At 32.3% G+C, this 25534-nt stretch overlaps 2 protein-coding genes across 2 annotated transcripts; one reads left to right on the top strand and one right to left on the bottom strand.

Moving 5' to 3' along the window:
• The first annotated feature begins 2090 nt into the window (after nucleotides 1-2090).
• LOC134237577 (uncharacterized) lies at nucleotides 2091-5201 on the top strand. Its single transcript, XM_062719677.1, has 2 exons — nucleotides 2091-2117; nucleotides 3763-5201. The coding sequence occupies exon 2, from the start codon at nucleotides 3790-3792 to the stop codon at nucleotides 4678-4680; it is 891 nt and encodes a 296-aa protein (XP_062575661.1). The 5' UTR covers nucleotides 2091-2117; nucleotides 3763-3789; the 3' UTR covers nucleotides 4681-5201.
• Nucleotides 5202-5326: 125 nt separating this feature from the next.
• On the bottom strand, nucleotides 5327-24946 carry LOC134237578 (ras-like protein family member 12). Its single transcript, XM_062719678.1, has 6 exons — nucleotides 24726-24946; nucleotides 23315-23576; nucleotides 9389-9445; nucleotides 9100-9173; nucleotides 6386-6573; nucleotides 5327-5998 (listed from the first exon to the last, which is right to left on the bottom strand). The coding sequence occupies exons 2-6, from the start codon at nucleotides 23394-23396 to the stop codon at nucleotides 5680-5682; spliced, it is 720 nt and encodes a 239-aa protein (XP_062575662.1). The 5' UTR covers nucleotides 23397-23576; nucleotides 24726-24946; the 3' UTR covers nucleotides 5327-5679.
• Nucleotides 24947-25534: the final 588 nt, after the last annotated feature.

Genomic DNA, 25534 nt, shown 5'->3' with positions numbered 1-25534 from the left:
GTGTGGGGGGGCAGATTCTCTGAATTAGCTTGTTCTAGTAAAATCGTGATACTATATACATGAACAATTATATTTATTTAAATGAAAGAACTTAATTATTTGAAAATTTTCAGATGGGGTTCTTTTACAATATTGTTAAAAATGAAGAACAGGATACCTGTAGAAGCTTGTTACTTTTGCCGGTTTTGAGGAGAAAAATCTTTTGTAATGAAATATATGGAGACAATTTAACGAACAGAATTCAAGCTGAAAAGTCCAGTACACAATACAAAATAGGAGCAGAGTAAACACGAACCTCGAAAGCATCAGAAGTAGGATCATGTGCCATGGAGGAGTGAACATCCTCTGCCGACAGGCCACACCCAAAGCGAGCAACTCGTCATTGTTGGGAAATAACGGGAAAATCCGTCAATTCATGGTGTAAATAATGGCCTATCAATTAGTATGAAAAACGTCAGTCAGCATTTGACTCAATAATAAATTGTATTTGCTGACAAGGTTATTGTATCGACTATAGAACTAACGAAATGATGAATTTAGATGAGACTGCTGATACTCTTGTTTCAGCAACTTGTTTGTCAATAGTGTACCTCGTTTTAGAAATTGTTCATACGTAGAGTATATTTCAACTTTGTTAATATCTATGAGAAATGCGGACTTTAAATTTTGATATGGTGGAACACAAGACTGGACATTGCTATGATTAAGAATATTACTTATGTTTACAGCATTTATTCCTTTGTTTACAAATTTAACTCAGCTTAAGGAACCGACAGGTCGAATCAGAATAATCTCCCAACAATGTGGTGGCTTAATAAGAGCCTGTTCTGCATGGGCATCAATGATAATCACAAAAACTAGCATGCATTCTGCAGTGGAATAATCTATGTATGGTCTTGCTTAAGCTTTCTTCAAATAGTGTGTTTAAAAAATTTTAAGGATGAAGGACACCAAATAAAGAAGATGGGCGCATTTGGCGTGTGATCTGCAGGAATCATTTGTACGAAACATTTATGGTTTAAATGTCCATGATTTGGTTGGCTGAACATAGCTGGTCACATTTTATAAACACTTCCATAGGTTTTTTTTTCATTTAGTTTGAAAGACCTTGTGAAATTGTAACATTTATGCCCGTTTTTCCTAGGGGGTACTATATCATAGTCATGTTCCACAAAGAATAAACACCTAAAATATTTAATGCATAGATGCATGATACGTGTACATGTACATTATAGAATAAAAGATTAGAATTGATTTCACTCGAGAACCAAACTGAACCAAAATTCACCTAATTCAAAATTTTGATACATCAGTACATAAAACGAAACTGACAAAATAAATGGTTGTTTGCATGAAAAAAAATTAACGCCCGAAGCCAGACTCGAAACAAAAGCTTTTCACTTCGAGTGCACTGATCAGGTAGCTCTACTTACTGAGCCATCACCGCTACACATATACAGAGGATTTTAAAAGGACAAAGAAGTACCACATTCACGCATTTGGATTTTTTGGAGAAAAGTTCATTTTTCGTGGTCTCTGGGTCTTCTCTCCATTTTTTAAAAAATTGTATTCGTTTCTTTGAATCAAAATACACACAAATAACGTTTCAAAATCATGGAGAGAAGACCCAGAGATAGAAAAATTTTAGAAAAATGTGTTTAAAAATGTACCATTTTGTACCAAATGTCTGATCTTGCCAATTGTCAAGTTATTTTTTTAGCAAATCAAAGCTCAATTTCGGGAAAATATTTTCCTTTCCTGTTGCGCAGGAACCCGATAAATAAAAAAAAATGTTAAAATTCCATGTGACATGTCGATAAAATTTTCACTTTTCAATTACGCCCAGATTCCTGCCGAATGCCAATCAAAAGCGCCCTCGTTCTTTTAGTACTTGCGAATGTGATGAAAATCTTATTGTTAATTCAATGATAATATTTTCTGCAGATAAGACGCTACATATCTTACGAATTTTACATGACATAAGCTGGTAATGTAAATATTTCAAGCTTGCCAGAAGAGTTCGAAAGGTATTGTTCCTGCAAGTCGAATTTTTGATGAACCACTTGTCCAATCCTACTTTCGTTTTTTTCGTCCTTCCGAATTATCTCCGAATTAAGGTAAGTTACCAATGTGTCAAGTGCTATGTTCAGTAACAGGGGTTTTCCTACCATTTTTCAACAGGGTCCGGGGTCCGTAGAATTGGGAAAATTGACGCGAAATGCGTTCAAATTGGGAAAATATTAAGAAGGACCAATTTTGTTATTTTCCTATATAAATGAAAATGATGGGACCAAAAGTGTCTTGTTTTACAACAGAGTGAACAATTGTAGACAGATATAAAGAGCTGCACATTATTCAGCTGTTATTGGATAATAAGAAAAAAATGCAGAAAATAGTTTTATTGCTATATACACGTGTATTCATGTAAAAAAAAATGTTTAAACGGGTATTATAATTTTAATTGGAAAATGAAAAATTTAAGAAAATATAATATTTTTAAGTTTTATTGATCATGGGTGAAATAAGGAAAAAAAATTAAGAATTTTTTTTAGTTTTTATATAAATTATTCCATTCACAACTGAGAATAATATAATTTTTTTCTTGTTGAATAATAAAAAAAAAATGCAGGAAAACATTGTTTTGTTGTACTTTGCATTCATGATTGGAGTAAAAAATAACTTTAAAAATACTTTGAAATAATCTTTATGAAGTTAATTGTTATCTATATTGATTTTAGTGTGTAGTAACACTAATTATACCAAAGAAATAAAAACATAATATGTTTGAATAGGCTTATATTAATGAGAAGGAGGATAGAAAAGTAGGATGACAGATTTTGTGCGTTTAGGCAAATTAGTCAAACCCTTCCTATTTTTAGATAATGCAAGGAAGTCCACAGTAACTTTGGAATAAGCTCAATACAACTTTCATGATAACTATGTACAATCTTTAAATGATCAGTAGGATTTATGTGACTTAAATGAAATATGTGATTTAATAACTAGTCATTTAACATCGTAGGTGATTTACCAAATGTGTTGCATCACTTATATTTATAGCTCGATGATCCGATTATACACCTTTTGAGATTTTCAGATGTCTTGCAGGGAAACAAATATTTTACTTCTTTCTGAACTCTCTTAAATTTTTTTAAGGATACAAAATTGGGAAAAAAAAGATTCAGAATTGGGAAAATATGGCTGAATTTTTGATTGGGAATGGGTCCGGTAAAAGGACCCAAAAATAAGCCAGGAAAACCCCTGAGTAAAAGCTGTCAAAAACGATTTATAGGCACAGGAAAGATAACTCATTTAATGATTACAAAGCTCTTGTTATAAAACTAAACTACAATATGAATGTACAAACGACTGAAAGATATTTTTAAAAGTCCTTTGCTCTATCAGATGCACGGTTTTTTTTAACCATGTTAACACTGATGAAAGTTACTCAACTCTTTCACTTTTACAGTCATAAATGAACTTGTAGTCAAAGATATACCGATACTGAGAATAATATACCCGAAAGATGACCCTGATATAACTCATGCTTATTTTAAGATAAACTTACTTCATAAACATTGAGTATCACCAAACCAAATGTCAGTGGTCGTTTATATGTACTATTAAACTCCATGTCAGTGCACACATAAAAAATTATATGCATGGTTTTTAAGGACGCACAATCGGACCTGAAAAGTCTAGGCAATACCACATTGTTTGTAACCTCACTCTACATAATATTTTTTAATATTTCTTCTACAGATAACAGAGCCTTTAAATAAATGCATCATGCTTTTTCGGAGATTACATGTGCCACAATCCACACTTTTTTGTCGACTACAGCATTCATTTGTCAACAAAGAAACCCCAAAAGTTGTTCAAAATCGTCTCAGTAAACATCTTGTTTTGCGCACAGTTCAGTCATCTGAAAGGAAGTCACGTGATCTTGTCTTGTTCTTCGAATGGTTATATCCCAACTCCAAAGCTGTGGACAAATATTGCATGTTATACCATGAACTAGGGTTAAATGTCTTGACCATTCATGGACAATTGAAACATTTTCTATGGCCGTCACAGTCAGCTAAATTATCCCAGGAACTTTTAACTTTCTTGAAACACAAGAGAAATCCTGAAGAAGATAAATATATTATTCATGCCTTTTCTGTTGGTGCTTACAATTTTACCACGTGTTCAATGCAAGCTACTAGTAATCGAAAAGATTTTGGATTTTTTCGGGATAACATCCGTGCTCAGATTTTTGACAGTATAGTAGCCGGAAGTTATGACCATATGTCTACCGGAATAGGCGAGGCATTCTCTCTCCCTCGTCCCCTAAGAAAACCTTTACAGATGACGATGGACTCTTTCTATAAACTAACAAAGAAACACACAACGGACATTTACGATGATATGGTTGACCACTTTTGGCATTGTCCGGTGACAGTTCCGACTTTGTTGATATATTCTGAAAACGACCCTATGTGTGATCCTTCCTATCTGGAGAAGATGATGTCAAAATGGAAGAAAGACTTTTCTGACTTTGACGTGACGTCAGTCTCATGGAAGAAATCGGTCCATGCTGCTCACTTAAAGATGCACCCAGAGGATTATATGAGGCATTGGAGAATTCTAATGAGTAAAGTGGGCCATGGACTTCCAGGAGAAATGGGAACCTCATGATCAACATATTTCAATCACAGATACATGAATTTTAGTAGGTAATTGTTAAGTTTAGGCTTAGATTTCAAATACATCATTTATATCTAGAGTAACATCATCGATAATACATGTACATGTTTATTACAAATACATATTTATGTTACAATTTGTTCAAATTTTTTATAATTTTTTTTGTTGTTCGTTACATTGATCATTATGACAGAAGAAATAAATTATATGCAGTTGACAGTTCATTGTGAAATGCTCATTTTAATCAAACAGTTGTCGGTTCAGAGCGTATCTGCATCATAGAATCAATGGCTTTGAACAAAAATTATCACCTGTCGTAATTGATTACTGGAAATTGTTTAGCTAGACATTGTTATACTCTACACTCTTGAGATATATCGTTTTTTGAAGGGAATAAAAGATTTAATAATTAATGCATGTATGTTTATGCTAAGATTGTTTTCAAATGCTTTTCTTTTTTTTTTGCATTTGACCATGAATGTGTTCTGTATTATAAATTAGAAATTATGCCTTATGACAAGGAAAAACTTAACTTATTTGGTACTGCGATGTAACATACAAAAAAGCAGTGTTAAATGTTCTATCCAATCTATTCATTTTGATTGAATTGGCAACCATTTTAAAAGATGTTTATTTCTGAAAAACTTTTATTCTTAAACAACTAGAATATGAAACATATCAACGTCTTCACGATGATTTATTACATGTCAACAATTATAGTAAAATAATTTTCATGAAAAAGTTATGAAAATGAATTAAATGCCTCAAGATACATAAAAGAATTTTGATGTCGACAAACATTGAAGCATTATGCATACAAAAGATAAGTTTAGAAATGTTTTACGGCATAAAAATGTGAACATTTGTACTAATCTTTAGCTTCTTACTCAACAACAAAAATGTAAAATTTTCACCCCTGAAACACACTTCAAATTGTCCATCAAATTAATAATTACATTGTAATTTTATCTACAAGCGACTGAGTTTTAATTAATTGAAAATTTTAAAGCTTTTGTTAAATAGCTTGAAACTAGAACTGTTTTTCTTGCTTCCGGGTTTATCGTCCTTCCGGTCCGCGGGGGACCTGGGGGATTTAGGACGACCCCCTCTTTGGGCACACTGAAACTTTTCTTCTGTGATGAAGAGAGGCTGAAAGTGAATATGCTTCTCGCCTCGTTCTCGCTGAATCTCATGAACGAGACCATGGAATATGTCCTCCACATATTCAAATTCCTCCGCTGCTGTTGTCTCAAAAAACAAACACTCATACTCTGCTGCTAAACTAGCGCCCTCTTCTTTACTTATTTGTCTGAAAGATATATAAAATCAAATGATATTTTGAAGAAAAAAATAATAATTCAATGACGATGAAAAAATCGTTCTTTTATTTAGTCATTTCCGGAGTACTTTTTACTTTATCATGTTGTATTAATCATCTTTTTTAAGAAAGCTCTAAACACTACACACTGAAGAGTTCTACTTCTAGGGTAGTTTTGTGCAGGTAAAGTGATCTGCCCTCAGATGTAAGATTTAAAAAAAATGCATTCTTTTATATGAAATATTTTTCACCGAGTCCAAAAGTATGTTTTGTAAATGTTTAGAGCTTCCTTAAGGTAAAAAATTATCTTTTAAAAAACTTTTCATACTTTCAATAATTATAAAACAATATTCATGAAAGCATAAATAGTTTCTCTACCTGTATCTCTCTAAATCGATCTTATTTCCAACGATGGCAACCGGAAGTTCTTTATTAGCTGTCTTAAGGAATTGTGTGATCGTTTCTAAGTATTTCCGGACTGTCTGGAAACTTTCTCTGTTTGTGATACTATATACTACCATGAAAGCGTCGGCCCAACGTAGATATCTTTGGGGGTCGCTATCCTCCTAAAGGAGAATATAAGATATGCTGACAGGTATTCAACGTCATAGTACAAAAGGAAACAGACAAATTAGGAAATGAAAGAGCTACAGGAAACAGTTTTTTAAAAATATAAAACCCGCTTCAAAGGCAAGTGATGGGGGTGTTAATCCGTCTTTCTGTCCGTCCATCCGTTACGCTTTGATGTACCCATCTCTTATCCGCAATCCCTCTTATACCAATGGATGAAATTAATGAGACTTTCATAGAATCTTTGTTATAAAGTGCTGTTGTGCACCTCCTCTTTTACTTTTTGATCAGGCACATTTTTCGGGTTTCCCACAGTCCAAACATGGATACTGACATTCTATCTATAAACTATCTCTTATCCGCAACCCTTCTTATACCAACGAATGCAATTAAATGAGACTTTCACAGAATCTTTGTAACATAGTGCCAATGTGACCTCCTATTTTACTTTTTGATCTATCACATTTTTCGTGTTTCTCATAACAAAACATGGGCACTGCCATTCTCTCTATAATATTGATGGGTACTCATCTCTAATTCGCAACTCCTCCTAAACCACTAAAACTTAGAGGTACTGGGAGAGCACTGAGCTCACTAAATGATACCCCCGTCTCCCATATTCATATGATTAGAATGGCAAAGTCCATGTTTTGCTCTGGGAGACGCGAAAAAAGTGTCAGATCAGAAAGTTAAATAAGGGATGCACATTGGCATTTTGTAATCAAGAATTTGTGAAAGTATCATTAAATTTTATTTAGTGGTAAAAGAGAAGTTGTGAATAAGAGATGGGTACCACTCAATATTATAGAAAGAATAGCTATATCAATGTGTTGCGTTGGGAAACCCGAAATATGTGTCCGATCAAAAAGTAAAATAGGAGGTTCACTTGTTGCAAACACTATTGAAATAACGACTACTATTGAAATAATTAATCAATAAGGGTTGAAAGTACATTTCAAAATTCAAAACAGGTTGCAACCACTATTGAAATAATGTTAACTATTGAGACAATTATTTCAATAGAGGTTTGAATGCACTACAAAACCCAACATAGGTTGCAACTACTATTGAAATCATGTTCACAATTGAAATAAAGATTTCAATAGTTGCTGACAATGATTTCAATACCAAAACAACATTGCAAGCCATATCGAAATAACCCCACTATTGAAAAAAAAATCATTAATTTTTCCAACTTACATTTAATCAGGAATTAATTTATTGAGTTTAAAATATGTTATGTAATTTTATGTTTTAATTTTTGTCTTGAAATACTATTAATACACGGATATTTGTGATTTAACTGATCTAGTACTTTTAAGTTATTTTTTATACTAGTATAAGGTTCATCTTTGCTGGTTTTTTTTTAGGGAAAATAAAAAGATTCTACATACAGAAAATTGAAGAAATGAGGATACATACTGTCCTCTACAAAAATTTGAATTTTTCAATTAAGATTTGTATATGACAAATTGACAATTACAAATTTTAATTGAATTCAAATTATTGTAGAGGACAATACATTAAAAAAGAAGAATGAAGACATCTATGTTAATTAACAAAAATTAATTGTTATGTTGGAAAACGTATTTACAATTAATGATATTATTTTTTCAGTTGCGGGGTTATTTCAATAAAGCTTGGAATATTGTTTTGGTAATGAAATCATTGTCAGCAACTGTCAAAATAATCATTTCAATCCCTATTGAAATCTTTATTTAACTCACTATCAGAATCATTATTTCAAGCACTATTAGTAGAAGATCATTATCTCAAGCACTATTATTGAAATCATTGTTTCAATAGCGAACGTTATACCGGGTATTTCAATGGTGGTTGCAACCTGTGTTGAATTTCGAAATGTACTCTCACTCACTTTTGAAATAATTATTTCAATAGTGAACATTATTTAAAAAGTGCATGGTTACAACCTGTGTTTGGTTTTTAAATGCTCTATCAACCACTAATGAAATAGAGTGGCGGTGGTCAACGTTTTTCAAGCCCAACTTCCTTTCACTTCACAATTTTTTGCTTACAATACTACATTTTCTTGATATCACTATACTGTTGGTAAGAAGTGGGGGGGGGGGGGGCAACCAATCTTTCAATGGACATTTTCAATAGTAAAGGTAATGTTGGGAAAAAAGGGGGGCAGGCCCCCCTGGCCCCCCTGTTGCTACGTCCCTGTAAGAGGAGTTGAGGATAAGAGAAGGGTACCCCAAATCGTAACGGACAGACTAAACAGACAGACGGACGGGCGTACAGACGGACGGATATCCCGATCACTATATACCCTCCTGCTTTTCAAGCCGGGGTATCATAAATTTCAAATTTTTTATTACATAGTGCCATTGTGACCGCCTTTTTTACTTTTTGATTGGACACTTATTTCTAGTCGAAAAACATGGACTTTGCCATTATAATCATATGGGAGGCGGGTGTATCATCTTATGAGCTAACGATACTTCTTTTTTTTCACGGAATAAATGAATTTAATGTGTTGGAGATATTCATACAGTTACCTTATCGCACGTGTCCATCACGTGTATTGTGAGTTCCTGTCCCTCGATGTCTTCTAATTTTGTATATGTGTCCTCTGTGATGAAAATGATATTTTAAAAAAAAATTCATCATTTATTCAGAGAAAAAAACCCCCAAATTATTCTTTTAAAAAAATTAAATTAAATAAATAAAGAGCAAAGAGTCAGTTATTTAAAATATCGTAAAAGATTTTGTAAAAATATAGCAAACTACATGTATTTATTAAAAAGACCAAAGAATTAAATTCTGAATTGGACTAAATTAACCTACCTATACATGGATCGTACTCCATGATAAATCTTCTTGTCATATATTTGACTGTCAGGGCTACAAATACAAAATTACCAAATGAATAAGACATTAACTGTACACTACATAATCTTGATTAATTGAATGTATGTATACATAACTTAACAGAATACATTTTGAATAAAAAATAGCAAAAAAAAAAAATGAGATCGAGATACCCAGTACCATAACCGACATCAAAGGCTAAGAGTTCATTTCGTGAGAAAGAAATCAAGATTTGCACTGGATGCAGCTGCATACAAAAATTTAAAAAATAAAATACCGATAATATCAGATTTAAAAAATCTATAACAACGGGATAAGTGCCACAGAAGTCTTGCAGATAAAAGTTTTTACTTTAGATGCACACAATGTATAGATGAAGATAAATTTTTACAGATAACTCTGACATTTATTAACTTGGTTGTTCTTCCTGTCAAGAAAATCTAATCACCTGATGTTGTGTTAATGAAAATATAAAAACACAACATCTAAAAATATGCAAACTGCTTGAAAGCAATGTCTTAGTTCAAAAGATCGTATCGTAATATAATATTATGCAATACAACTTAAATATAAAAACCAAGTATGTATGAACGTGTTTCACAACAGATTCCGTTTGAGGAGAGACCTTCTATTAGTCAATTTTTACGGAAAGATAAAGCGTTTCAAGAAAAATACATATCGCTTTGAACACTTTGGTAAGAGAAATGCAAAGATTAGTTGTAAAGAAAAGTTTAAATATATACGTGGGCCGAACCCTACATGTACCCTGGGAGGCAAGGAAGGGGAGGGGCCCTAACAAAAAATACTTTAGTTAACTATAGTGATAACTTTGACACTATGAAAACTTTGATTTACTTAAGTGATAACTTTGACACTTTGATTTACTATAGTTATAACCTTGACACTTTGATTTGCTAAAGTGATCACTATGAAAACTGACTTTGATTTACTATAGTGATCACTTTGAAAACTTTGATTTACTAAAATGATCACTTTGACACTACAGTGAACACTTTGAAAACTTTGATTTACTATTGTGATCACTTTGTCCCCTTGATTTACTTTAGTTAACTACAGTCAACTATTTTTTTGTTAGGGGCGTCATGATTTGAACATAGTTGAATCAACTTGAATGTGAACTACGTGTACCTGAGAATGTTTCCATATTTATATCAAGTAATCATGGTCTGAAAATTGTATTTTAATAGATGTCTTTGTTATACTGTCTAGTAGATATATCTAATATGTAAAATGTTATTAAAATCTTTTATTATGGACCTGCCGTACTCCCGTTGGTCATGATTTGAACAAGCTTAAATCTACACTAAAAAAGGCTAATCGTGACTTCATTAGCTGTTCTATACTGATATCTTAAAGGGCACCTTTAGTCAAATATTTTCTTTTTACTAATCATTAAAAGTAATTTATCTATGGACACATGAAAAATCTGCACCTCTTTATCTGCAGCGGTTTAGCCGATAAAACAATTAAAATTTGACATTTTCTGCCTGCTCACGGAAACACACGAGCGTGAAAGCTGCAAAAGTTCTCTTATCAGTTGTGGAATGTGAAACGTCACGAATGTGACCGCGAGAGCCTTTTACTTTACAATTAGCATCATGGCTTCACAAACAGATGAAATTGAAATATTAGAAGAAAATGACATTTGGTTTGATTTGGATGTTGAGGAGGAATTAGACAATAAAGAAGATCTTAGTGAAGATTCTTCTGACCATGAAGAGACAGATTCTGATACTATTGGGACAGAAAATGCTGGCTTTGGTATTCTCCCATACCAATATGAGCCTTATGCAACTTCTGATGAAGATGCATCTGACAATTCAGAAGCTGATGAGGAAGACAGAACACATAACACAGACTGGTGAAGAATAGTTTAATTTTCTTTTAATTCAATTATACATATCAAAGTTGCAATTGTTTCATTAAGGTCAAAAATATTTTGACAAAGAAAATTTCAAACAAATATTTTTTTATACAATTTTTTTCTTTTCTAATTCCCAAGTAGGTGTTCATGTCAATGCTGCACAATCATGGCATCAAATACCGAAAACAGGTGCTGTCAAGAGATACAACAAGTAAAGGAAGAGATTTAAAGAACCGACACATCACTTAATTGCATAACACATCATCCTGGGTTTAGAACAGTTTGTCTTGATATTCATGTACTGAGAACTGCATACTATCAATATCGACAACAATATGGAGGGAACTTGGAAGAATCAACAAAGTAAGTCAATTCTATTACCCATTTCTTTTCAGATTCATAATTAGTTAAATTATTACTAATACAAAATGGCATCTCATTTTGATATATTTACATGTATTTATTGAATTTCAGACGACATAGATACACAGCTTACAGGCAGTTTGTACGTTGGTGTTGGGGCTATTTAGGCAAGAAGGTCAGAGTAGTCATACCATCTTGTGCAGTCTCAAAAATCAGAGAAACATTCCCGCTTCAACCTGGAGAAACTCACACAGGGTTTAATTTTGCTGATTGAATCTACTAGATTTTTCCAATACTGCTGCTTCTTTCACGGGATGAGAATACTCATGGCACAATGGCGGAGGAGGAACTACAGTCATCTTGGCACATATCTCACTATTCATTTTTACCTTTTCACTAATTTTAAAGGTTGTGTCCATTATTGTTTCTGCATATTCTATAAAAGAAAAATGGAGATGAAAATATTAATAATGTGATAATTTGTTTTATACAATTCTTACATGGCATCAATATTATGTAATTAAAGTTGTCTTACCGTAAGTACTTTGTGATTTTACTTCTCTCACAGTATATCCACCTTTCTTAAATTTAGGAAAGGTTATTTTGTACCTAGCTTTTCCCTCCTGTGTTTCGTCTTGGGGTTTTCTGCCATTTTCATTAAAATGCAAGGCAGAGAGGATTAGTCTGGAACAAATATAATGTAGTAAAGCATTTTATTGCTATATATATAATAAACAACATCTTCTTCTGATTTTCTAGCTTCAGCTTCTTGCATAGATTTATTCTGAACTTCTGTTTTCTCTGTAATGATCTACAATAAGATACATGTATCATCTTCAAATATTTTGTTATGAATTACCAGTATAAACATTTTCCAGACCTTCTAAAAATATTTACTAATAACATCTTTGTTTAAGGTGTAAAATGTAAAATCTACTTACTCTAAAATTTTCTCGTTTTACAAATGCCCCTCTTATCCGTTTCCTTTCTTTTTTCTCTCTCTCATTGGATTTCTCCTCACCCTCCTCAATAGAGCTCAAATCACGTTTTCCTAAAACACTAGGGTGATGTTTTGTTGGTACTGACCCAGGATTTAGATCTTTGTTCTTCACTGGAATTCCTTGTGATTTTTTGAATCGATACTCAAATGGATAACAAGAGTCATCGAAATGTAATTCACAAAGGCTGGAATATTTTTTTGAGGGCCCTCAGGCCATTTTCTCTTAAGTCTAACAAAGGCAGTCCACTTTGGTACAAGATGTGGTTCCTTTTTTCAAATGGAAAATAGTGCAGGGACACTCCATCTAAATGTGTACTTAACATCCACCCGCTACACATCTTCTACCCCTTTTTGTTTCACTGTGAGTATCACAGGACATGTTTATTTACATGCCATGTAGTGTAACAACATTGAAGCTGTCTCTGCATCTGTTCACATTCATTTCGTCATGCAGCCGATAACAGCGGAAACTGCCGAGCTATATTACTTTCACTGAGCATTTGACATTTTAATTAATTTCAGCTAAACCACACATCTTACAAACGTGATTTTTTCAGGACTGGATTTTAAATAACCGAATATATATTTTAATTGAACAATAATTTTTGACTAAAGGTGCCCTTTAAATTTTATAGTGACAGAATACGAGTTTTCTAAGATATATGCCTATAGATGTTGATCAGTGGATGAAATAGAGAATCTTTTTACGCATTAACTATAATTCAAGTAGATGTAGAAAGATTAGATTGATAATATTTATCTAAACCTTTATCTTAATTTTCATGCATTTCACTAAGATGCTATGAAGTAATTTGAAATGAAATATTATAAAATTTGCTCTCCATGGTTCTTGAAAACATAGGTAATCAGAGATTACAGAGCTCACCTCAACGAATGTTGTCTTTAAGTAAGGCAAAGTCACACAATTAACCAACAAAAAGTATACATTCCAAAAATGAAAAATTTAAGCAATTTTGATCTGATACTTTGAAATAGACCTACATAAAAAATTTAAACTAGTTCTTCTTCATGAAAATATAATGAAAATCCAGCAACTGAAGCAAATTTGAGAGTTTTCATCTCTTGATGCAGCATTTGTGCAAGTTTGGTTTATACAATGTTATATAAGCCTTATAGTTTTTGGAAATAGACCTGCAACCATAACTTTTACCTTGTCTATTATCTGAAAAATGTATGTCGAATTCAGCATCCGAAGCAAGTCCATTAGTGTGCATCCTTAGATGTATCATCCATGCAAGTTTGCTCATTATAGGGCTCATAATTTATTGGAAATAAAACATGCATCAAAAACTAACATTTTCACTCATCCACAAAGAGTAGGTTAGATTCAGCATCCGAAGCAAGCCTGGAAATATGCATCCTTAGATGTATCATCCATGCAAGATTGGTCATTAAAGAACTCATAGTTCCTGGAAATGAAACCTGCACCAAAAACTTTTACCTGTTCACTCAACCGGAAAATGCAGGTCAGATTCGGCATCCGAAGCAAGCCTGGTAGTGTGCATCCTTAGATGTATCATCCATGCAAGTTTGGTCAACATAGGGCTTACAGTTACATGCAAATGAAACCTGCACCAAAAACATTAACCTGTTAGCTCAACTGGAAAATGTAGGTCAGATTCAGCATCCGTAGCAAGCCCGGTAGTATGCATCCTTAGATGTATCATCCATGCAAGTTTGGTCAATATAGGGCTTATAGTTACTTGGAAATGAAACCTGCACCAAAAACTTTAACTTGTTCACCCAACCGGAAAATGAAGGTCAGATTCAGCATCCGAAGCAAGCCCGGTAGTATGCATCCTTAGATGTATCATCCATGCAAGTTTGGTCAATATAGGGCTTATAGTTACTTGGAAATGAAACCTGCACCAAAAACTTTAACCTGTTCACTCAACCGGAAAATGTAGGTCAGATTCAGCATCCGAAGCAAGCCCGGTAGTATGCATCCTTAGATGTATCATCCATGCAAGTTTGGTCAACATAGGGCTTATAGTTACTTGGAAATGAAACCTACACCAAAAACTGCACCAAAAATGTTAACCTGCTCCAAAAACATTAACCTGGTCATTCCTTTGCTGAAATTGCAGCATCTGAAACTCTGTCTGGTACAATGAAACACACTAGAACCATATTCCATGCATGTCTAATCAATATAGGACTCAGAAGTAATTAAAAAGAAAACTGGTCCAAAAAACTTAACCTTAACCTGGGACGCCGACGCCGACACCGACGCCGAGGGTATCACATAAGCTCCCCCCAACTTCGTTGAGGTGAGCTAAAAATTGATTCATTTACAAATTATATACACAATTTCATTTCCACACAAACTGATATATGATGAACCATGGGTGATTTTTCATCAGTGAATGTGACGTCTCACTGAATATTTAAATATCTAATAACACCGAACATACTATATTTAAATTTTTTTAGCAAAATAAAGGTAAAAAATATGATAAAAACTAATAAACTCTAGATTTTTGAACTTAAGATTTCAATCCATAAAAAGTGAAAGCACCTACACACCGCCCTACAAGCTGTGTACCAATATTTGTGATGCCAAGGGGTCTGTGTGAAGATTTTTACTGACCTGTCTGTAAATGTGTAGCTACATGTATCAATAAATTCTTATTATAATTAAGAATTTAAGCTTATGAAGCCCATTTAGAGCCAATTTAAACGACTGTTTTTTTTTTAAATTTAGGGGAAACTTACACCTCCTTGGTATCGGATCCCATCTCTGGAGTTTCCATGGGTCCCCTTTACAAATTTTTACACAAAGTTCAACAATTTGTTAAATCGAATTCAAAATTAATTTTTTGATTTTTAAGTGGAATTCTCTTGTCTGTAAAATGAAATATGGAAACGACAAACAGAATGCAAGCACAAAAGTCCATTCAAACAATACAGATCCGGAGCAAAGCAAACATGGATCTGTAAAACATTAGAAGTGGGATCAGGTATCCTGAAGGAGTGAGCACCCTTGCTGTGTGCTCCTTGTCATGATCGGGGAAAAACCCAAAAATCTGTAGACAATTCGGTGGGTAAATGATGGCTGTACAATTAGTATGAAAACGTGCATCAGCAAATGCCTTATTGATAAATTGAATCTAATGAGTATTAGTACTGAAGCATTGTATCGACCATGGAACATGCGAAATGACGACATTAAACAAGATTGTTTATATTCTTGCTTTATCAACTTGTTTGTCAGTAACTTTTTCATTTTGGAAACCGTTCATACATAAAGCATGCATGCTCTTGTGTATCGAATCAACTGAGAGATAAATGTGGTAACTCAGTATGCAAGTGAGAATAGACCGTTTCACGGTAATTGCGGTACTGCTCTTTTGCAGGGCAAAATGATATTGTTTGGTGAAATATGACGTAAAACTTTTACTAAAAGTAATTGTTAAAGATACGTCATTTAATTATCTATCAACAAAAACTTCGCCAAACATTATTATTTTGCCCTGCAAAAGTGTAGTACCGCAGTTACCGTGAAGGGGCTAAAGGTATATTACCTGATAAATAAGGGAAGTTGACGATTGAAAAGTTGAAGCCATCATAAAGCTTTGTTTACCATTAACGCCTTTTTTCATAAATATTCAGATATGAAACAGATGTGTCAGACTCTGTGGTATCTTTTATTTCAAGCTCACTGGGATATATCATATCGACATATAAATGGAAGTAATTATTGTTAACTGATAATACGTTTTCGATATATTTACATGTCTAGTTGAAATGTTTTTTCTCCTCGTGTTTAAGATATTGGATAAATTCTGCTTCATTTAAGGAATGAAGCTTATTTCAACTTATATTATACGATATAACATAACCTGGGGCAGTTTACGCTTTATAAACCGCGAAGCGGTTTATAAAAAAGCGTAAACTGCCCCAAGTTTTGTTATATTGTATAATGTAAGTTGAAATAAGCTTCATTCCTTATAATTTAATTTCAGTGCAGACAATGAGGCATTTTCCCCCAGAATTAGGCTTCACATTGATTAAATTTTAAAAGTAACGGCAAGCGGAGTAATACGTTTTTTGACGTAACTCATTGTGACGTAGGCAAGTTATGTTATACAAAATGAATAAAATCTTTTATCCAATCAAATGACGTGTTACAAGTAAAATTAAATTATATAAATATAAAAATATGTCTTCTAATAACAGTGTGGCGCAATTGGAACTCATGCGAATTCTGATCGATTGTTGGAATGTTTGGTCTCTTACAACCATATAGATACAGACATTGTCAATCAGAAACTCAAGCATCTTTTAAAAATCAACTTCAGAGTATTTTGTTTATAATCAAAATGTTTTAACAAATGAATTGCAAATGACTTAAGACAAGGTATAATTAAATCTACGACTTCCACTTTTATTGTCAGAAGTCAAGAAAGCTACAGACTTTTGTGTATCTTGGTGAATGGTTGCAAAGTCGCGCGATTCATGTTTCTGATTCTGGTTATATTTTGCGATATAATATTTTCCAAAAATTCAATGGATTTTTTATTTTTAAAGTATCCGCTTCTGATTTACACCACTTCTCGAATATGTCGTTGTATAGTACTCCTAAAGTTTCTTATTCAATGCTGTTAATATTTTAAAGAGGAGTAATGTCAAAGGCTTAGTAGGAGCATTTTCTGCCGACCGGACACACCCACCCTGCCGGTTTTTTTTCTCAGAATCGGGGAAATTGTTAAATTATTGTGTATATAATTCGTAGACAATTTGTTGTGGAAATAACAAGTATGATAAACGTCAGTCTGCATTTGTTTTTATGATAGATTGGATTTGCTGACAATGACATTGTATCAAGCATACAACTTGCAAAAGGATGATTTTAAACGAGACTATTCTTGTTTTATCAACTTGTCAGTCAATAGCTTTCCTCGTCTTAGAAATTTTCGTACGTGGAGGATGCCCTTGCGTATCAAATCAAATGAGAGACAGAAACAGCAAATGCAGGTGATAAGGGCATATTTCTTGAGAAGCAAAGGAAGTTGGGGATTAAACAGTTGAAATCACGCTTATCATAAAGCTTTGTTGTTAGGTTTTACACTATAAAATATATCCAGATATGAAATAAATGTGTCAAGACTCTGTGGTATCTTTTATTTCAAGCTCATTGGGATACATGTACTAGTATATGTATATCTTGTCGATATATGAAGGAAATAACTATTGGTAAAGTTATTTCGTCGTCGATATTTCTAATATCGAGTAATATCGAGTTGAAGGCCACAGCAAGTTTTTTTTCCCTCTCATATTTAAGATTTTAAATTCTTCACATGAATACAAAAAATTGTCTTCTAATAACGGTACGCAAGGTGTGATTGGAATTTTTTTTTGAATTTAGTGCATAATTTTTATTTAAAAAAACATTCTGATAGAGGATGAATATTTTATTACAATAATTATCCAATCTTGAAAAGTGTATATATATAGTACATGCCGAAGCATAATGGAAAACATGCATCAAGCATTTGTTGAGCATTTTTCTGAAACGGTAGACATTGGTTAAAATAAACCTTTATATATGATTTGGATTTTTATTTTTAAAGGAAAAACAAAAGAAATGAAATATAACCCTTATCAATGTTCTCGATGTAACTGCAGTGTTGATAATAGGATAAGTGTATTTTTTGTGTCCTCGTGAGATAAACTCAAGAGTTTGAAAGAATTTCATCTCAATCATGTTTGGAAAAGTTTTGAAATTTCGTAGAAATCTATCCTGAATTACATAAATGATGCAGATTATTTGAAATTCTTTCTATCTTTTGAAAGTTTAGTATTTCCTAGGCACATCAGTTTCGCAATGAGATAAGACATACCTGTACTATTACTCCAATATTAATGCCTTCCAGAAAACTTATCACAGAATATCAGTGAAATTCATCTCTGTGTTTGTGGAGGAATTAAACAGTTTCTTTTCCTTGAAGTAAAGATTTTTTTTTATTATTCAAAACGACGAAAAATCTGTTCAGTACAGTTTAAAAGTGACTATATATAATCTGAAGGTTTTTTTTAAATATATGATTGTATATTCAAGTACAGAGAGAGAGAGAGAGAGAGAGAGCACTTAAAAAATAATGAGGGAATCTGATGTTGAAAACATACATATACCACAAAATTCCTGTATTATTCAAGTCGCATTCAAAGAAATATTAGTGAGGGGTTTTTTTTAAATCATTTTTTAAATTTTTTTATTATTATTGTATTTTTTGTTAAAAATACTAAATAGAAAAAATATACAGGTATTTAATATGAAATATTTTCATAGAATTGTAAAAGAAATTAACCTTCATTTGAAAATGGAAAAGGACATTTTTACAAAAAGCACAATTATGTTCGTAAAAGGTTGTTTTTCTATTTAACATATTGTTGGTTTCACTTTTTAAATTGTTTTCGTGCTTGCAAGTCAGTCCTTTTTAAGTCAATATTGATAAATTTAAGTTGGTATTTCCATTGCTGTACATATGCAATTCTCACCAGATAAACCGATTTACTCAGACTTCTTTTTTCTATCAATCAAATTATATTTACTGGTATATTACTAATGATTATTACTATTCTAACTCTATTTTAATTAATACTTGCTGTATTAAATTATCGATTACTTATAGATACACTAGATGCTAGCTATAGAGAATCATTGGCAACAGTTGTTCTATGCAAGTTAGACCGTCTTCCTAAATTCTTTGTTTGGTTTGAACATATTTTATTGTTTAGATGTTACAACATATCTAGTCTGTCATTAAATTATAATCAAGTAACGCTTCGGTTATACCTTAAAATTGTTTCAAGGTCAACCACATACTTTTTAAAGACCATATAAATCTTAACTGTCTAAAAATATATATGATATAAATTATACAGAATTATGATAACAAACGGCACCCTGACTTTTTATTTTAACTTTAAATTAGTAAACTAAGCTAAAATTAATGTGTTTTAATACTGCCAATGATCTAGATATAAATGATTATTTTTAACAACATAACCATTTTGCACCTGGATTTCCTCTGTTTTAGATATCTCCCACCGGTAGAAACCCCTGGTACAAGACGATCTCCATCATTAACGCAATTAATAGACGCAATATAACTAGGAAGAGAGATTTGTTATCAAGCCTTTCAGAGTTATTCAATCTGGACGCGGATAACGTTCAGGGAATGTTGTATATTAATACCCCACATCACAGGGAAGTATCAACGGAATTATTACTTAAGGTTCATCTAACGCGCCCAGTATTATCTTTGAAGAACCACGAAACAGACAGTGATAGTGTAAGCAAGAGAAAAATTACATAAGCCATACGCTCACTGAAATACACATTTTCAGGAATACACCCCTTTTAATTGTTGGTTAAAAGAAGTAATATTCGTAAGATAAGGCTTTTATGTGAGACATGCTTCGCATCCCTCATCAGATGCCTCGCATCTTTCATCGGACGGTTTCAAAGTTTTAAAAAAAGTTCTATGGTTATAAGCCGAAGGAATCTGATATAATCCTTCTAAAATCAGTTAGAAGCATATTGTTAACCCCCGGAAAGAAATGATGCCCGTGTTATAAACTGGAACTAGAAGTTTTTCTCCCCAAATATCAATGATTTATGGAAAGAACAAATCACAGCAAATAGAAGGAACCTGAAAGAACCATAAAAAATCTCAAAACGTCAGACAGAGAAAACGGTGCTTTAATCAAAGAAGATATATATTTCAAGGAGAATTAGCAACAAATAAAGCGTGTTCTTCTCTGTAATAATTACACTTTGTTATAATAAAACCTCAGTCAGTGTTATGGAAATAATTGAAGTGGTATCAATTGTATATTGTTGTGGCTTATGGCCTAGTTGTATCTTTTACACAATTATGCAATTACAAGGTTGCGAAAGTGCGAATGCAATAATCATTGACGCTTACAATAATTATGACAGAAATAATTATTTTGTTAATAAATCATTTATTTATTGACTGTTAAATTACAAGATTTGGCAGAAAGATAAACACTGAAGACAGGTTTGTTTTCTTGTCTGGGATGTATTTGGTTCCATACAAACCATGCATTTGTAACACACTGTAAAATTGTGAGTTTCGAAACAAAACTTGTAGAAAGAATGACTATATAGATAACAGCAAATATGTTGATGGTTGTTTCTTTTTCAGCAAAATGGGGGTGATTTTAATAAAATAAAAAAACTTTTCTTCACTACTACACAAAAAGAAAGATTTGTTTGTAAATAATTTATCATAATTAAATTTTGTGATTTCAAATAGAGAAAAATTATAATGTTTACAAGTATACATAAAGTTAGATGTCATGCTTTAAGATTCTTCCCCGTCCTACTATCATAGCGGTTTTTTTTAATAATATGGTCAATTTCAGACTATTTATGCGTAAAAATAACTTCAATTATAGAAAATAACATGAAAGTTTAAAATAGCAAAATATTTTTATGTTCAACTTATGTTAAACATTATTGAAACACAACATGCACAATGAGCGAGTAAATAACACATTTATTTAAACAATTGCGTTATAATACAATGTACATACTTTTAGCAGTATGCCTACTATTCTGCAAAACTTTACTAGAAATTTTTATGTGAGACATATTTAACGCATATTGATGACAAAAATTCGCGGTAAAACGTTTTATATCTACTGAACATTTACGTTTAAATCTGCAAAAATTTGAACTTCAGACTTAAACTTTTCATGTAATACATATATTATTTTTTCAATATGATATCATGGTCATGGTTACATAAAAGCATTCATTGTCTTGTTTCTGAACATGCATATTGTTACTTGCATATTCACATAAACATGGTACTAATAAGTTCCTTTAAAAAAAAAGATGTTTTTGCGATTAATTATCTTCATTGTTGCCAATGTTATCATAATATAGCATTGAGCATGCGAAAAATCTTTAATTAAACGTTTTACCGATTATACTACAGCTAAGTCTTGGAAATTTCAATTCATTTTTACCTGAATATACATTTAAATTCTTCATTTTTCATTCTTCAATGAAAAAAATATTTTATGAAAGATAAATCTTTTTGTTCTACTTCCTTTTATATCCACGTATAACGAACATATTCTTGAAATTCTAATTTCCAGATTTAAAAAAAAATGACTTTGCAAAACTACCAAGATTCAAAGTGCTCTTCGAAATTACTTTTATGATAAAGAAAAATGATAAGTGAAACATTTTGAAACTAACAACCATGTCTAAAACTATACTTATAAATCAAATTCAGACATTTACATATACTGGGTAGAACATTTTGATTGTTTTAAATAATTGAGAGGAAACACGAAAAGATATATATTTTGATTCAGCTAGGGTTTTTCCTGATCCAGAAGATAACCATGAATTAAAAGAGGCAAAGAAGGGCATTAAATAATAGAACATGTAAATAAAAAAGAATAAATGAATCCAAGAGCACACACTGGAACATTGATTTAATATTTTTTTCATATTGAATGTTAGGTCATTATTTACACACTAAAATTTCTACGGATTTTCCTTTTAATCGAAATAAATACAAGGAGCATATAATGATGTGACCAGTCGACAGGAGATGCTTAGTTCTCAATGGCACCTGATCCCATCTCTGATGGTTTTACAGGTCTTTTTTGCACTGCTCCGATTTGTATTGCCTGGATTTTAAGCTTAAATACTGTGTGTAAATGGACTCAATCTAATTAAAATTAGATGTTAGATCCCCTAGCACACTCGCTACTAGCACGAGTGTGTTAGCGGATCTAACATCTAATTTTAATTAGACTGAAATGGACTTCGAGATTGAATGAAGAATATGGAGATTACGAACAGTATTCAAGATAAAAAAAACAAACAACGAACGATGGTGGTAAATTGTAAGTCTACATATCTATAAAGGCTATGAATGAGCACCACACATAGGTAAGAATTGTACCAGACAACTTTGAACAAAATACGTTTCCCTGTTATCGTACGTAGCAATGACAGCTATTACTGACTCCCAGGAAACCGTACTTACTGCTAAACATTACCCCCACAATCGACCACAGAGACACCCATTACCTTACACAGGTGGTAAATCGGTACCAGCACCGAGCTAATTGCTCCTCCGCCAGTAAAACAATTCTTATCATTTCTACAACGCACCGTGTAGTGGAGAATATTACTGAGCATATCAGCTCGATACAATTACACCTGTGTGCAGAATATACATAATATAAAAAAAAATCGGTATCATATATAAAGAATTCACTTAGCAATCAAATTTTTGAGTTTCTAGTCTTTTTCTTTGGAGATGGGATAGCTTTTTTTCTTGGAAGACGTATCCAAGAAATAACTTTTTTAACAGATACGATCCCCGAGCGCGATAGCAGACTGCTCGGTTTTTCATTGATGAGAATTCACCAAAATAGCGCAATCTCTTTGATAGCAGTAGAGAAAAAAACTATCAAACAGTTGCTAATGCAGATCACTTGTGCTTTTATGAGCCTCATTCTGGAAAGTAAATTATTTTCAACATAATTTTACGAAATGGTAAACAAATTCCAAACGTTTAGGGAAAATTGCCACAACTATAAAAATGACTGCTCTTTGTTTATTTTAGCTTACCTGATTTTCCAACACCAAGATCTCCTAAGAGTACAATATTATACTCCGGGGCGGGCTTGCCCCCAACCCGCCTTCCACTCATTCTAAATTAATTTTCAACACTGTCTAAGAAGCACTTTATGCGTCCGGTCCATTTTTACGGAATCGATCACTGGGTTCATAAAATAAATCTTCTTGGAATCTCCAGACTCTAACACAAATGAGAACAAGGAGCACAGATGCTTAGAGTCATTGTACCGTATGGTCAGCAGGTATTTGGCATCTGAAAGTAAAAATGCATATCTACCGGGTTAACGTGCTGGCTGCCGTGTAGTATCGTGTTAATTGCGGTCAATTATTACGTAAATTCAGATAATATTCTACATAAATACAGATTACATTTCCTTGCGACAGAAAATAAGATTACACGATTCATGAAACATAAAAGAATATAAATTTCTAGAAAAACTTATTTATTTTTTTTTCAATGATTAATTCTCCACCTACTCTGCAATCAATGCAGATATGATCAAAGGGTTTCGTTTAAAGAAATAAATTACGTTCTTCGCATTTTGTAATATTCTTAATTAAAAAAAGTTTTGAGGTTTCTCTGAATGAAAATGTCTTGTAGAGCAAGAGATGGAAATTCACGCGTAAATTAAATGCACGTAGATAACTCATCGAGTTTCTGCCAATGTAACAATACAGTCACTCTTTTTTCTTTGCTGATTATCATTTTTAATTCATTAACCCAATAATAAGAATTTTGTAATACAAATTGAAAAAAAAACTTTATGCAAAGTATGCAATATTATTATTTTATTTATTTATTTAATTATTTATTGAAAATTAAAAGTTAATGCATATTTTCGAATGAAATGTATCTCTGAAAATTGCATGGTGGATGAATGCAGATAAAATATTACCGAGGTGTATCGGGAAATCGTAGAGCACCTGTTTCCAGGGTTTTAAAATTCGATACATTAAACATTCCTTTGATTACGATAGGATCTCAATTTTCAACAAGAATGAAAACATCATTTATATTGCATGATAATGAAAACTCGTACATAGTTATATATATTTTTAAATATTTATAACTGACTTTTTAATAACAAAGAAATTTAAAAATAAAAAGATTGCAAAAAAAGTTATATGCATTTATAGGCCTAAAAATCATCAAAAAAAACTACCGGTACATACGTTTTCATTTTTTTTATGTTGTTGAATAAATTAATTAAAGTTTTAACTTAATTTTTTCATGTCCGTAACTAAATACATCATATATCATATTACAAAAACAGGAAAAAAAACCTTCTCAGAAAAATCATTAAAACTACAAGCAGATCCTATACTCAATGACAGAAGAAGATTCAGGAGTGCACCTGTCTGAAAACGAAGGAGTACCTGTCCTTCTTGACAAACTACTCACCCCTTCTGCAGATTCTGTTTACATCCTAGCCAAAACAGTGCGGCCTCAAACTGCAAACGTCACGTGCGATACTCCGCGAGATTCACGTCGCGATTAACAAAAAGAAAAAAAGTATTCATAACACAAGTGCCTCTTCGTGAATTAGATTTGCTTTTTTTCTAGGAGAATTGCAGTAATTAGCGTACTTTGCTCGATACATCGAGATTGTTTACATTGTGTTGAAATCGCAGACGTCTGCCCTGCCACTTTCCAGGAAGTATAGCTTTAAACTGCGCATTTGCTGTCTTTCTCTTCCCGGGATCTATCAAAAACACGTGTAAAATAGGTTTTCTCGGGTTTCTGAATTTTATACAAATGGTCACAATATACGCCAGAAATCACTTGATTAAAATACTGAACCAAAAGAAAAATACAGCTTATTAACATTCTCTTGCTATGCTTCGAGAAATTTTAAAGCTTATCATGGTTTTGGTTGTGTTGTCTAAATTCTATATACAATATATTCATTCTTTAGTATATATTAACTATACGATGTGTATTTAATTCTTTTTTTTTTTTTAAATATCTTTACATTATATCCCCCCCTCAAAAAAAATGGTCAGTTTGCTTTTAATCAAACATTTTCGTGATATCAAAGTTTCGTGGTCTGTGGGGAAAATAAGGGTTCACAGGGATTTAATTTCTTGAAATAAAATAACCATCTGACATGTTTAACGTGCAGTCGATATTTCTTTTTCTCAAGTTTTTGTTTAAAATATACGTTTTTTTTTAATAATTGTGCATTCAGTTAACACTTATTGGTAATAAAA

Source organism: Saccostrea cucullata, unplaced genomic scaffold (assembly GCF_032062105.1).
Source record: "Saccostrea cucullata isolate Sc308-1 unplaced genomic scaffold, CSIRO_AGI_Scuc_v1 ctg396, whole genome shotgun sequence".
Classification (NCBI taxonomy): domain Eukaryota; kingdom Metazoa; phylum Mollusca; class Bivalvia; order Ostreida; family Ostreidae; genus Saccostrea; species Saccostrea cuccullata.
Note: the sequence above shows the minus strand (reverse complement) of the source record. Positions and strands in the feature narration are given on the sequence as shown.

Bases quoted from the DNA above. Each gene is read 5' to 3' on its own strand.
- LOC134237577 (XM_062719677.1), top strand. From the start codon at position 3,790: ATGCTTTTTCGGAGATTACATGTGCCACAATCCACACTTTTTTGTCGA.
- LOC134237578 (XM_062719678.1), bottom strand. From the start codon at position 23,396: ATGAGTGGAAGGCGGGTTGGGGGCAAGCCCGCCCCGGAGTATAATATT. The intron at 9,174-9,388 runs GTAGGTTAATTT...TTTTCATCACAG, and splicing joins GGAGTACGATCCATGTATAG to AGGACACATATACAAAATTA. The intron at 5,999-6,385 runs GTAGAGAAACTA...TATATCTTTCAG, and splicing joins ATCGATTTAGAGAGATACAG to ACAAATAAGTAAAGAAGAGG.